Source organism: Heteronotia binoei, chromosome 3, assembly GCF_032191835.1.
Source record: "Heteronotia binoei isolate CCM8104 ecotype False Entrance Well chromosome 3, APGP_CSIRO_Hbin_v1, whole genome shotgun sequence".
Classification (NCBI taxonomy): domain Eukaryota; kingdom Metazoa; phylum Chordata; class Lepidosauria; order Squamata; family Gekkonidae; genus Heteronotia; species Heteronotia binoei.
Genome location: NC_083225.1, coordinates 141,414,709 through 141,429,060, shown reverse-complemented (window position 1 = coordinate 141,429,060; position 14,352 = coordinate 141,414,709). Strand labels below are relative to the sequence as shown.

The 14,352-nt window shown below is 39.0% G+C and overlaps 1 protein-coding gene across 1 annotated transcript in view; it reads right to left on the bottom strand.

The window, feature by feature from the left end:
* MYH15 (myosin heavy chain 15) overlaps positions 1–785 on the bottom strand; it is a 135,955-nt gene extending 135,170 nt beyond the window's left edge. The window contains exon 1 of the mRNA XM_060234543.1: positions 633–785. Within this exon, the coding sequence (XP_060090526.1) occupies positions 633–723 (91 nt within the window). The 5' untranslated portion in view covers positions 724–785. The remainder of the gene's footprint in view (positions 1–632) is intronic.
* Positions 786–14,352: the final 13,567 nt, after the last annotated feature.

Genomic DNA, 14,352 nt, shown 5'->3' with positions numbered 1-14,352 from the left:
ACATACTTAATGTCTAACACCATCTGAGCAGTTTGATTACTGTTGGCTTATTGTTTTACATTTTTTTAAAATCTCTCTCTCTAGCATTTATTATAATGTATTTATAAGTGTTGTTAAGGCGGGCAGTCAATAAATAAATAAATAAATGACCCTATTGCTCCAGCAGAAAATCTGATAACTCCAACCAAATGGTCATTACAATAGAATGCTACCAAAAAGGGTGCCTCTGGCTTTCAAGGTGAGTGTCAGTTAGCAACAGACCTTTTTCTACAGCAACATCCCATTTATGGAACTTCCTTCCAAGAGATATTGTAAGGCACCAGCTATCTTCATTTAGATATCAAATTTAGACATTCTAACAGCTCAGAGCTTTTGATCTGTTAGCACTCTTTGTTTATTTAATGTTAATTAGTCAGTTTTATACTTTTTAACATTATTTTTTCATCTATTGGCTAGCATTATATTTAAGTTTTACAAACTTCTTTGAGAGTTTTTCAAAGCAACCCCTCCGCAAAAGACAGCTGGAATAATTATTTTCCAGATCAATAAAATGTCCCATCATATGCTATTCAAGTATTTTTTGATCTAGCAACTTATTCAAGTTAACAAAAAGACAAAAGATAATCCCTTACCATCAAAGGCAACAGTCTGCAGCATCATAATTTCCTTCTCACTTTTTCGGAGGAAAGGCGCGGCTTCCCCAAATTCCGACATATCCAACATCTCGGCAAGGAAGTTGATGTGTGTGCTCCCAAAAGAAAAGGAATATATAGCAACCTGGGCTGAAAAAAATTCAAAAAATAAAATTGTTTAAGACTAAGAGATAAGGCACTTCCAGGTAGCATCTGCTTCCAATGAGTTACATATTGACTCTGTGTACCCAGCCCAGAGAACCTGCATCACACTGCCTCTTGGACCTAGAGCTACAGCACAGCAGCCAAACAAGAGAGACCCCTGATCAAGTTGCACAGGTATCTTCTATATGGGGGGACTACTAGAAGTACACAGCAATCCTAAAAATGGTACTTTTTACTTTCTGGGAGTAAGCCCCAATTGAATGACATTAGCAGACCTACTTATTATTGCTTGTCTCATCTACCAGAGCACTACTAGACCCACAGAAGGATGTACTTGTATGTTCTCACAACAATTTTCTATGTGGTAGAAAGTAAAAAGTACCATTCCTGTGTGACACCAGCCACAAGGCCTAGGCCTTCTCCTTTCTCCTGGTTAAGACCAGCAAGTTGCAGCAGCTCAGGGTAGGGCCAGTGGTGGGGAATCCCTGCCTCCACTGGGGAGTCTGGCAACCTCCCTACTCACAACCCATTTGCTCACTTCCTGTTGCAATTTAAATCATTTATAAAGAAAAATTAGTAACAAGTAATGCCAGCCTTCAAGTCTTCCTAGAAACTTTCCTCCAGATTTATTCACAGAATAATAGAATCATAGAGTTGGAAGGGACCTCCAGTGTCATCTAGTCCAACCCCCTGCACAATGCAGGAAACTCACAAATACCTACCCCAAATTCACAGGAACTTCATCACTGCAGGTGGCCATCTAGCCTCTGTTTAAAAACCTCCAAGGAAGGAGAGCCCACCACCTCCCAAGGAAGCATGTTCCACTGAGGAATCACTCTAACGGTCAGGAAGTTCTTCCTAATGTTGAGTCGGAAACTCTTTTGATTTAATTTCAACCCATTGGTTCTGGTCCTGCCTTCTGGGACCACAGAAAACAATTCCACACCATCCTCTATATGACAGCCTTTCAAGTACTTGAAGATGGTGATCATATCACCTCTCAGCTGCCTCCTCTCCAGGCTAAACATCCCCAGCTCCTTCAACCTTTTTTCATAGGACTTGGTCTCCAGACCCCTCACTATCTTCATTGCCCTCCTCTGGACTCGTTCTAGCTTGTCTATATCCTTCTTAAAATGTGGTACCCAAAACTGAACACAATACTCCAGGTGAGGTCTTACTAGAGCAGAATAAAGCGATACCATCATATCATGTGTTCTGGACACTACACTTCTGTTGATACAGCCCAAAACTGCATTTGCCTTTTTAGCCACTGCATCACACTGTTGACTCATGTTCAGCGTATGATCCCTAGATCTCTTTTGCACATACTACTGCTAAGACAAGTGTCCCCCATCCTATAACTATGCATTGGATTTTTCCTACCTAAATGCAGAACTTTACATTTATCCCTGTTAAAATTCATTTTGTTGGTTTTAGCCTAGTTTTCCAGCCTGTCAAGGTCATCCTGTATCCTGTTTCTGTCTTCAACTGTATTTGCAACCCCTCCCAATTTACTATCATCAGCAAATTTAATAAGCATTCCCTCTATTCCTTCATCCACATAATTGATAAAGGTGCTGAACAAAACAGGTCCCAGGACAGATCCTTGAGGCACTTCACTTGTCATTCTTCTCCAAGAGGATGAGGAACCATTCATAAGCACTCTTTGGGTGTGTTCTGTCATCCAGTTACAGATCCACCTAACGGTAATAGGATCCAAACCACATTTTGCCAACTTGTCAACAAGGATAGTATGTGGAACCTTATCAAAAGCCTTACTGAAATCAAGATAAATGACATATACAGCATTCCCCTGATCCAGCAAGGTAGTCACTTTCTCAAAAGAAGAGATCAGGTTAGTTTGACATGACTTGTTCTTGAGAAAACCATGCTGACTCTTAGTAATCACATCCATTCTTTCTAAATGTTCCAGGACCGACTGTCTGATGATTTGTTCTAAAACTTTTCCAGGTATAGGCATCATGCTGACGGGTCGGTAGTTACTCGGATCATCTTTTTTCCCCTTCTTGAAGATGGAATCTTCCAATCTTCCGGCACCTCTCCTGTTCTCCAAGAATTCTCAAAAATAATAGCCAGTGGCTCAGAAATTATATCTGCAAGCTCTTTTATAACCCTTGGATACAGTTCATCTGGCCCTGAGTACTTAGTTTCATTTAAAGAAACTGGGTGTTTATGTACTACCCCTATGCTGATCCTACGTTGGAACTTCATACCCTCCTTATGTTTTGTTTTTGCCATGTTGCGCACCATTTCCCTCAGAAGAGAAGACTGAGGAAAAGTAGGAATTGAGTAGTTCCCCCTTCTCTTCATTACCCGTTACAATTTCACTTTTCTGCCCTCGCAATGGGCCTACTGTGTCCTTGCTCTTTTAGTCTCAACATTAAAAAAGAACCCTTTTTGTTGTTTTGTTGTTTTTGTTGTTTTTAGCATCTTTGGCCAGCCTAAGCTCATACTGAGCTTTAGCGTTCCTAACTTTTTCTCTACAAGCACTGGTGATTTGTTTATATTCATCCTTGGTTATAAGGCCCTCCTTCCAATTTCTAAAGGAGTTTTTTTTTATTTCTCATGTCTTTAGAAAGCTGTTTATGGAGCCACTTCGGCTTCTTTAGGCTTTTTTCCATATTTTCTTCTCATAGGAATCGTCTGTGATTGCACTTTCAGTATTTCGCTTTTAAGAAACTCCCACCCTTCCTGAACCCTCTTCCTCCTAAGTATTTCTGACCATGGGATTTTACCCAGCATATTTCTAAGTTTATCAAAGTTTGCCTTTCTGAAGTCCAACCTATAAGTCTGACTTCGTATAGCTTTTCCCTTCCCTAAGACTGTAAATTCCAAAATCACATGGTCACTACTGCCCAGGGTGCCCACTATTTCCACTTCTTCAATCAATTCCACTTCTTCAATCAATTCTTCGTCGTTGGTGAGAATCAAATCCAAGATAGCAGATTCCCTTGTTTCCTTCTTCACTTTCTGGAAAAGGAAGTTGTCAACAAGACAAGTCAGGAATCTATTTGACTTTTCATTTTTAGCAGAGTTGGACTTCCAACAGATTTCGGGGTAATTGAAATCTCCCATGATCACTGTATTCCTTCTCTTGGAAAACTTTGCAATCTGTTGTAGGAGTATCTCATCCAAGTCCTCTGCCTGGCGTGGTGGTCTATAGCAGATCCCCACAATAATATCACTTTTTCTTCCTCCATTTATTTTTACCCAGAGACTCTCAACTGAGCTGCCGTACTCAGATTCACATATTTCCTCACAAGTATATACCTCCTTCACATATACTGCTACGCCTCCACCCTTTCTCATTTGCCTGTCCCTTTTAAATAAGTTGTACCCCTGAATCCTAATATTCCAGTTGTGAGTGTCATCCCACCAAGTTTCAGTAAGACCTATTATGTCATAGTCTCCTTCCCGTATTAGGACTTCCAGTTCCTCCTGTTTGTTTCCCATACTCTGTGCATTAGTGTAGAGACATCGGAATCCACATTTTATGCATCCCGAGGGTTTAGTTTCCGTACAAACCTGCAAGTTCACATTACTTAGCATATGCACCACTCTCTGCAAATCTTTAATGTTCTTATCCCCAGTTTCTGGCATCATACGAGGCTTTGAATTATTGTCTCGCTCCCCCATACAATTTAGTTTAAAGCCTTCCCTATTAGGTTAGCAAGGCTGTTACCAAACACCCTTTTCCCTACTACCGTAAGGTGCAAACCATCTCTCGATAGAAGACCACCATCTTGAAAGCGAAAGCCATGTATTCATTCATCTCCTTTCCTTTCTTTCTTTTTTTTGAAATACATGCCCTGCCACTCTGGCCATCAAGGAAGCACACAATGCTTGATGCAGCTTTAAGCTGTTGGTACTCAGTGAAGAAAAAAATGAATTCTACAGATGCTATAACCTGGCACTCAGAACATGTTCTAGGGTTGCCTCAGTTCTCATTGACCAATTCAAAATTAAAATTCCAGTGATATTGTATTGTATTGTAGTGACATCTCATGGAACGCAGTTCGTTTACAGAATAAATGGCTATAGATGTCTTAAGGACATTTGCCTCAGTGTGCATTGCCACCTTTATATCCATTACAAGATGATGATGATAATGAACTGCAACTTTTTATTCTACAGTGCTTCTGGGATTTGTAGGTTCAGCAAATGTGGTGCTCTCCTCTCCAATGTTAGGGGAGGGCAGGATATAAATCTGATAAAATAAAATAAAAAAAATAAAATTTACAATAACCATACCACCTTGGTTATGGACTGATTCAAGACCAACCAGAGAAGGAACAGGGATTTCAGTCTAGCTCTCAATTCAAGTCCAGTCATTCTAACCATTACACTGCAATCCTTTTTAAGTTACCTGCTTTCTCTAATACAAAGATGAATGAGTAAGGCAACCTGCAAGAGCTCTTCTAATATCCTCATTATATAGTGCCTGCATTGTAAAAAACACTGGGTTGGATGCCACCTAAAATCCTTCCATCTTTGGAAGCATGACCTAATCAGCACTAGGGATGCTATGAATTTCATGTCAAATGTGTTTGATAGTAAAATTTGCGGTGTTCAAATGCGTCAATCAGATGTGAGCCAATTACCCTGACTGATCAATTGGCAGCAAATGCTTTCAACCCAAGCAGATTTAACAGCCATTAACTAAGGACTATGTAGACAAAAGGTAAGACTTGATTTTAGCACAGTAGTTATCTATGACTGGTTTAATAATCTGTGGATGCATCCACCATTTTCTCTGCATTTTTCACCTGATATTCCACAGGAAGGCTTCTACAGATTCTTAACAAAATAAATCAGAAATTGTAATTGCAATTGAAAGTATTGTCAGGATCAGCAAAGTCCAAGCTTTTGTTAAGTAAGTCCTTAGCAGCTTTCATTGTGGAATTAGGAGAAAGGAGCTTCGCCCCACGCCCCCCCCCCCCCTGCTGCTGCCCCTCACCTTTCCTCCCTCCCCGGAGCTGCAATGCAGCCGCGCTCCATGGCCCCCCTCCTGAGAGGTGCACCAAGCCACGCTGCACCAAAGCTGGACCCTATCGGCTTTAATGCGGCTGGCACGCCTTCTAACTTTTTGAAGCCCACGCAGGAGAAGGCTTTTTAATAACAATATTTTAGAATTCCAGGAATGCTTTTGTGAAAGGTGAGCACTTTACACACAAGCTGACAACATAGACCACACAAGAAATGGCAGTGGTTCCTTCCCAAAGGAATGGACATCAGCTGTTGCTACCATTCAATAAGAAATGGATATATATACTTGATGAAGAACCTAAGTGTGGCTCAACTCTTTCAATTTTTTAATAACAGAGCTGGTTTATCAAAGAGCCAGACTATAAATTTTATGCATGTTGTAAGATGCCTTTCCTTTGCTGAATAAAATTATCAGTCTTGTTACATTGCAATTTAATTTTCCTCAGCTACAAAACTTTAACAAAAATGGGGTCAAATTAACCCAGTGACAAGGTGGGGGGGGGGGGGGGTTCTAAAACTTTGTTTCCAGTCTTCTCACGTCTGTATTCTGCATATTCCTCAACCTTAACAAGGTCATTTGCCCTGCGGTGTTTCATTCCTTCTCTATTTGTAATTTTTTTTAAAAAATTAACTGTAGTGTGTGCTCTAATGGTGGTGTGAGTCATTTTCACCCTCAATTATATTAAGTGGGAGAGTGATATGACCATTTTGAGGGTGAAATCAACAAAATTATATTTTCTTAATTTTTGTGATATTTTCTCCCTGGCATCTTTGCTGCTCTTCTTGTCCTTTTCTGCATAAGGAAAATATTTAATGAAGTGTATGAGAGAATTTTTTTCCATTTATGCTCAACGAAATCTCCAATACCCTTTTGGGTTTTGTTTTTTTTTGGGGGGGGGGGGAGGGTGTTAAAATTTCAAGTAATTTACTGTGGAATCTATTCTAACCCTAAATCAGATTAATCCTTTTAAATGTTGACATAAAAGTATGTTTCGAAACTAAGAGTAAGTTTCTGAAAAGCTGAATATGCCTTCTTAGAATTACTAGATAAGTACACAGTTCAAGCAAAGGTATTTTCCATATGAAGAAGCTGAGATATTGTAAAACAAAATGCCTTTTTGCACTTTAATGACAGCTGTGCCAGCTGCCAAACACTCCAAGACTCTGCATATATTGAAATGCTATTGTGTGCCCTCCCCAAAACTGGCATATACAAACAATGTAATAAGATTCCCTCCATACACTTCTCAGAGTTCCAAAAGACTGAGTTAGAAAATACAAATATAAGTCCATTTAGGGATGTGTCTCCAATAGGTCCCCAAAGTAAAGTCCACTGGGTCTCCACAGCCAAGTCCTGATGAGGTTCCGCAGTGAAGCTTCTCATTTTGTTGACATATACTTTGTCAATGGACAACATCCTTGTATACCATTTATCAGACCTTCAAGCCACATCTGGAACAAAAGACTCCAGTATAGAACAAATGTTTGCTCTATACCAGAAGGCGATTCAGCCAGTGAATGACAGAATCAACAGTCTTTGTCTTCTGAGTTAAATTATTTTCTTATTTGGCTTTTGCCAGAGCCAGAGTTTGACAATTCAGTCTTTTGTTCTGGATGTGGCTTGTAGGTCTGATAAACAGTGTACAAGGATATCGTCCATTGACAAAGTATATAACAACAAAATGAGAAGCTTCATCATGGAATCTTGCTTGGACTTGGCTTAGGGGATGCGGTGGACTTCACTTTGGGGACCTATTGAATACACACCCCAAGTGGACTGATATTTGTGTTTTCTAATTCAGTCTTTTGGAACTCTGAGTGTATATGCCCAAATTTTGGGGGGTCATATTCTCTTGTAGTGAATATTACCTAATATAATGCATTTCAATATTTGCAGAGTCTTGGAGTGTTTGGGAGCTGACACACCATTGTATTATTGGATGTTATTTTAGGTGCTGTGTGCCTTTTGTAGTTGTTGTTCTTTAACTATAATAAAACAAAAGTCCAGTGGGAGCCTTAAAAGCTAATGCACTACCCCAACATAAGCTTTTGAGAGGCATGGAGTGATGACATGAGTTCTGATTCGCAAAAGCTTATGCTGGAACCAATGCTATTTCTCTTTAATGTGCCACTAGACTTGTATTTTCATGGCTGCAACCCTAGAAATCTTAAGAGATGGCGTTTTTCTTTGCTACAGGCTTGGGGCTGTAGTACACATGAAAGTGAATGGGGGGAAAGCCCTTGCTAAAACGTACTTTCATCCTCTACTGAACACCAGAATCCAGTTATGCAGAAATGGCTGACTACTATGATCCCATGCCTATTATCTGTGTGGGTCAGAAGAAACCAGTGTAGGGCTAAACACTTAAAATTTAGTTCTGACAAAATTCTTCCTGAAATAAAGGCATCTTTAATAAGTCCTAACTCGGGTTTAATAAAATGTCTATGATTCTCACTGACTGCTGATTATGATTCAAATTCTGAATAGCACTAACATTTATTTTTTATCTAGAATCACCCTTTGAATTCTACTGCAGAAGATTCTAAAATTGGATCACAATTCTTTCCCAGTGTTCATTCCACTGATTTATGAGATGGAATTTGATCTTTTACATTAGAAAGGTTTTCAAAATGGTTTCAGAGTTTTGGTGTTAAAACTCCCCTCACTTTAGCGCTTAAACAGCACTCATCTGATGTAGAAGGGATATTCTTTGTTCATATTGCACTGTAAGTTTATACCTTCATGATGGAAGTTGTCACTCTTTCATGCTCAAAGAGCCTTGTTAAAACTAGAATGCAGGGAGCTCTGTGGTGGTGGTCTCATTAACTTTTGGGTCTCTTGAAGACTGCATCAATATCAATTGACCCAAGCTTGCAATTTTCTATTAGCAGATAAGATACTCTGCAGGGTTTCTTTCTAAAGAAAGCATTTATCCATCAGAAGCTGAACGATCCATCTTGGACTTTAGTTCATTTAAACCTTGTCATAATAAATTCTTCTATAATGGCCTCTCTGTTGAGGGTTTCAAAGAATTGCATAAGCATTAGTTAAATTCACTGATGCTCTTGAATGATGAAAAACAGTTAAACAAATGATAGCATAAATGATTTGACTCTTACACACTAGTCACTAGATTGCATCTCCTATGCTAGGCAAGTATTTCATGGGGTGTCAGTGGTGTGGGTACAAAAGTGTGGAAAAGTTTTAATGTATCAAGCAGTGTGTTGCCTTTGTTGTAAAAACTGTAAAAGCATACATTTTTTAAAAGTGAGATATACAGAGAAAATTAATATCAGATAAATAAATGTTAGGATTTCTGTCCCCTACAATCTCATTTTTTCATTTATGATATGATAAGAACAGGCTTGGTCTGTAAGCATCCCAAGGGATTCCAGCTCAGTTTCAATTTCAATATATCTTGGACAGCTGATCCACCAGGATGTTTACTCTGCATATCTCAAAAGCCCTTTAAGATATTTTAGAAAGACAGAAAACATGACTCGCATATAAAAGACAATCAGTCCATCATCTGGATGAAAAGTCTACAAATTTTCTTTCAGAAGTAATGTGGTTCTTCCAGCTAGTTGAGCATTTAGACTATCAGGAGCTCAACATAAAGACACATCTCCAATGTACTGCACTGACTGATAGCACTTAGAGCTACTAAACCAATGTTTAAGGGTAAGCATACAAAAGCAGTTACATCTTAGCAACATAAATTACAACACCATTAAAACACAGTACTCTCTCTATATATATACACACACACACACATTTAGAAGAAAGAGAGATTGGTACCTACCCCAGACTGTAAAGACCAAGTAGCAGGAGTCTGCTTATTTGAGACTTTTTATACACCTTCTGCCAAGGTCATAGATGATAAGGATGAAAAGGCATCAATTGTTTTCCTTGTTTCTATATTTGTCTGCTGGGCTCTGGAACAAAAACCAGTGCTGAAGCATGCATGGAATGCCTGGGGGAGTGGTTTGCAATTTGATTTTGGTTTAATCCTTCCCACCCTTCCATTAATTAATATAACATGCACTAAGTATGTGTATTGAAAATAAATGCAATGCCTTACCAGTTTATTTTTAAAGCAAAAACAACTATCCATACATAGCTTCGCTAGAAAATCAAAACTATGAACCACAAGCTAGTTATTTTGACAGCAGGGTCAGATGTTACTCTTCAGGAAAGGAAGTCAAAGTGGTGGCAACAAGTGTAAGTTTCAGGCTTGTGCATGTCCTCCACTCTTTTTACTGTACATAAAAGTGCATTTCTCAAATACATAACAGAACTGCCTTACTGATTCAGACCAAAAGTCCATCTAGGACAATGTAGTTGTGGAAACTCACAAACAAGAGACAAGAATCATAGACTTTATTTGTGCATGTACTGCCTGCTTGGATGAGAATATCCTAACTTTCAACAGCCATAATCACTCATGAGCCAAGCCTTGAAATCCTTGACTTGACACCATCCAATTTGAACAGCTATCAAGCTGCTTCATGGCTGCACAGTAGTTGTAGTGCTGAGTGTTACTTCCTTTTGTATAGTGGCTGCTTTTATATCCACTTGGAAAGTAAAATCAATTCTTGTCAGTGACAGTTGGTTCAGGTAATGAAATTGTGTGGAGAAGACTACAAGTCCCACAAGGCTTTGCAAAGACACATATGCACAAAACATCAATAACACAGACTTATACAAACACTAACATGTAAAACTTCTTTTAAAATTAATGAAAAATGAAATGACTGGCTAAATCAATGACTTGCTTATTCATCATTTAAATTATTAGCAGCCAAGCAGCAGACAGTGAGAAAAGGTCTGTTGGAGAGAAGGAAACTAAGTGTCTCATCAGGCTGCGTGAAACTGTGCTTGCATGAAATGCTGCAACATTCTCAGAACAGTTTGAATATATGAAAATATAATGGGGGGGGGGCTAAGTTTCCCATCAGAATGTGTAAATTAAACTTCTTGTTTACAACTGGTGAAGAAAATGTGAGCTGGCTCAGCAGGTGTTTAAGCATCCCTAAATGGCTGACCTCAAAATATGTCCCTCAGAGGTATTGTACTTGCCACAAGCTGTCTTGACTAATAACCATTATTTAGCATGTATATGGGATCTTCTTGAACTCATAATATTCCCCTCCAATCATGGTAGAATTTTAGAGCATAGGAAGATTTCTACACAGTTCCCAATCTGAACATCATGTAATAAAGAAGCTAGTTGAAAGTGCATCAAAATTTAAAACTTTATCCCTACTTCTACTGCATTGATGTGTTCTCTAATTTAATCACGTCTGAGCAAGCCCTAGCCCCAGTATCACTGTCACCCACTCTATTACTGATTACACTGCTCTGAAACAAATGGTTATAGATTATTTCTTGTCCAGGTTTTGAGTTGCAATTAAAAAATTCCCTACTTCAAGTAAATTAACAGATATGTTTGCTCTCAGCAATGTCATCACCTCACCAAATCTGATTGACCATATGATGATCTCACTGTTTCAAGAAGGGGGACAGCCAAGGGAGAGGCAGGGACTGAAGAAATCTGGATTTATATCCACTCTTTGCTATGAGGACAAAATTATCATATGAAACTTCCTATACTGAATTAGATAAATGATTAATCGACATCGGTATTATCTACTCCACCTGGCAATGGCTTTCCATGATCTCAGGTGGAGGTCTTTCACACCAACTACTATCAAGTCCTTGTAACTGGAGATGCTACAGGTTGATCCTGTGAGCTTTCCTATGCAACTGCTAAGTTCTACCACTGAACCTGGATACGGGTCACCATAAACATCTTGAAGCAGGATAAAAACACAAGGGGTGCATAGATAATAAAGTGGAAACTGCCAAATGGTGCTGCAATCAACATGAAAACTGCTTCCATATCTCCTTTTTGTATTTGTACATATGAAGCTGCCTTATACTGAATCAGACCCTTGGTCCATCAAAGTCAGTATTGTCTACTCAGACTGGCAGCGGCTCTCCAGGGTCTCAAGCTGAAGTTTTTCACACCTATTTTGCCTGGACCCTTTTTAGTTGGAGATGCCAGGGATTGAACCTGGAACCTTCTGCTTACCAAGCAGATGCTACCACTGAGCCATTGTATTTGAATTTAGAAAGCATAGACCACTCAATGAAGCAGTGATCAATACTCAGAGCACAAGATATTTTAGAAACTAACAGATGTATTAAACTGATGATGACAAAATTGAAATTGTTAATGATTTTCTATTATTTAGTTCAATCATCAACCAAAGAGAGTGCAACCAAAAAATCAGAAGGAGATTGGAAGGGCAGCAATGGAAGTACTAAAAAGATCTTTAACTGTAGGTGTTGCTGGTGACAGAGATCAAAACAATTCATACTATGGTGTTTGACATTATTATGTAGGGGTATGAAAGCTGGACAATGAAGAAAACTAACTGGAAGAAAGTTGATTCATTTAAAATATGGTGCTGAAGGAGTTTTACAGATACCATGAACCACCAAAAAGACAAATAAGTGGGTTCTGGATCAAATCAAGGCTGAACTCTCTGTAAAATGACTAAGCTAAAGCTATCATGCTTTGGTCACATTCTGAGAAGATAAGACTCACTGAAAAAGACAAGTTGAAGGCAGCAGAACAAGAGGAAGACCCAACATAAGATGGATTGGTCCAATAAAAGAAATGATGGCTCTCAGTTTGCAAGTTCTGAGCAAGGCTGTTAGTGATAGTACAATTTGAAGGTCATTAATTTGTTGGGTTGCCATAAGTTGGAAGCAACTTGTCAGCACATAACACACAGTCATATTGTGGCATGACACTTTATAGAGCAGTCATAAACATATTTTTGAGATAAAGGTTTATAAATGTTCCACATGCAAATCTTTTCTTTCAAAGTCAATTTTGTAAGTTCTGCAATAGTCATACAGTTGTACATAACTGGTTGTGTTTGAATGTATTGGAGCAAGCATATACCGTATTTTTCGCTCCATAAGACGCACCTGAGCATAAGACGCACCTAGTTTTTAGAGCCGTTTGTGTGAATTTAGAGGCATTTGTGTGAATTTTTTGCAGTATTCGCTCCTTAAGACGCACACACTTTTCCCTCCACTTTTTTGGGGGGGGAAAGTGAGTCTTATGGTGCAAAAAATACTGTAGTTGGATATGCAACTGATTATGTTCATGGTCCCTACAAAGAGGAAGAGATATACACCTAAAAACTATTCTGGACTAAAAACGAACAAACACCAAACTTCCCCTGGTTCTAGCTGTCTTAGAAAATGAAATTTTTACTACACATGAAAAAAGACATCCTGATAGAAAAGCCTGAAAATCGATCATTTCTTCTCTCAATAGTCAAACAGAGTTAGGAAAGCTAATGTGCACTTCCTAACAGAGGCCAGAACACCAGCAAAGAACAAACCCTACCGCACACAGGTCAGAATCCGGAGCTGCAGTGAAGTCTATTATCTCTTCATGCTCTTGGGGTGAAGCCTGTAGAAGAAGTCATTGTGGACTGTACCACCTTGTTCGGACTGCAGGAGGAATATACCATTCCTCTATGTACAAAAACTCCCTAAAAACTATTTAACACATCAGGAACAAAAGTTCTAGAGCCTCTCATCTATTTGCTGGAAGTTTTTAAATAGAAGACTCTCCAAATATACAATCCTCTCCCTGCTGTCTGAATTCAGAGATTCCATTATACTTACTCATCACTACTTTATTCTGCTGAGTGGGAACCTCCTCTAAGAGCAGAGTAAGTATCTGGTCTTGAAGACTACAAGCTTCACTTATTTATTAAATACTGCAAGTCCTTCCCAAGGCTCTGTTTCTATATAATGGAGTATCATAGTAAGTTGAGATGTCTTTCATAAGAACATAAGAGAAGCCATGTTGGATCAGGCCAATGGCCCACCCAGTTCAACACTCTGTGTCACAAAGTATCCAAAAAAAAAAACCCCAAACCAGTTGCCATCAGGAGGGTCACCAGACCTGGTTCCTAGCTGAAAATATTCACTAATGTAGCGCCTTTCATGTTTAGCTGAATATATATCTACATGCTTTTGAGTTCACATCTGAAAGGAAATTCCTACTGGAATGGGAATATGTTCTTCCTCTAGACAACTAGAGGCAGAAGTGCAAATAACACAGCATAGAGTCTGCTTGTGCAAAAGCTGAAGCCTAACATTTTAAAAAGTAAAGGGCAAATGTTCTATTCCTAAATATCTTCCACAGAGAGGCAATCAGCTATTCTTAGCCAGCCAAGTATAAAACCATTGTTTATACAGTATATCTGGCATACTGTTGTCGGAATGATCTGTGCAATAAGTGATTCCAGAGACAGGAGTGTGTTGATAGTGTGCCTTTTATCAGCAGCTCCAGATATTCTAGTTAGGTGGCTAGGAGCCAGCATATAAATTTGAACCAATTAACTTGTAAGTATGTTTTGCCAATTTTGGCTTAGAAATTTCTGGAAATTTGGGGAGCAGTGTTTAGAGAGGACAGAGTTTGGTCATGGGAGGGAGCTCTGCAGGGATATGATG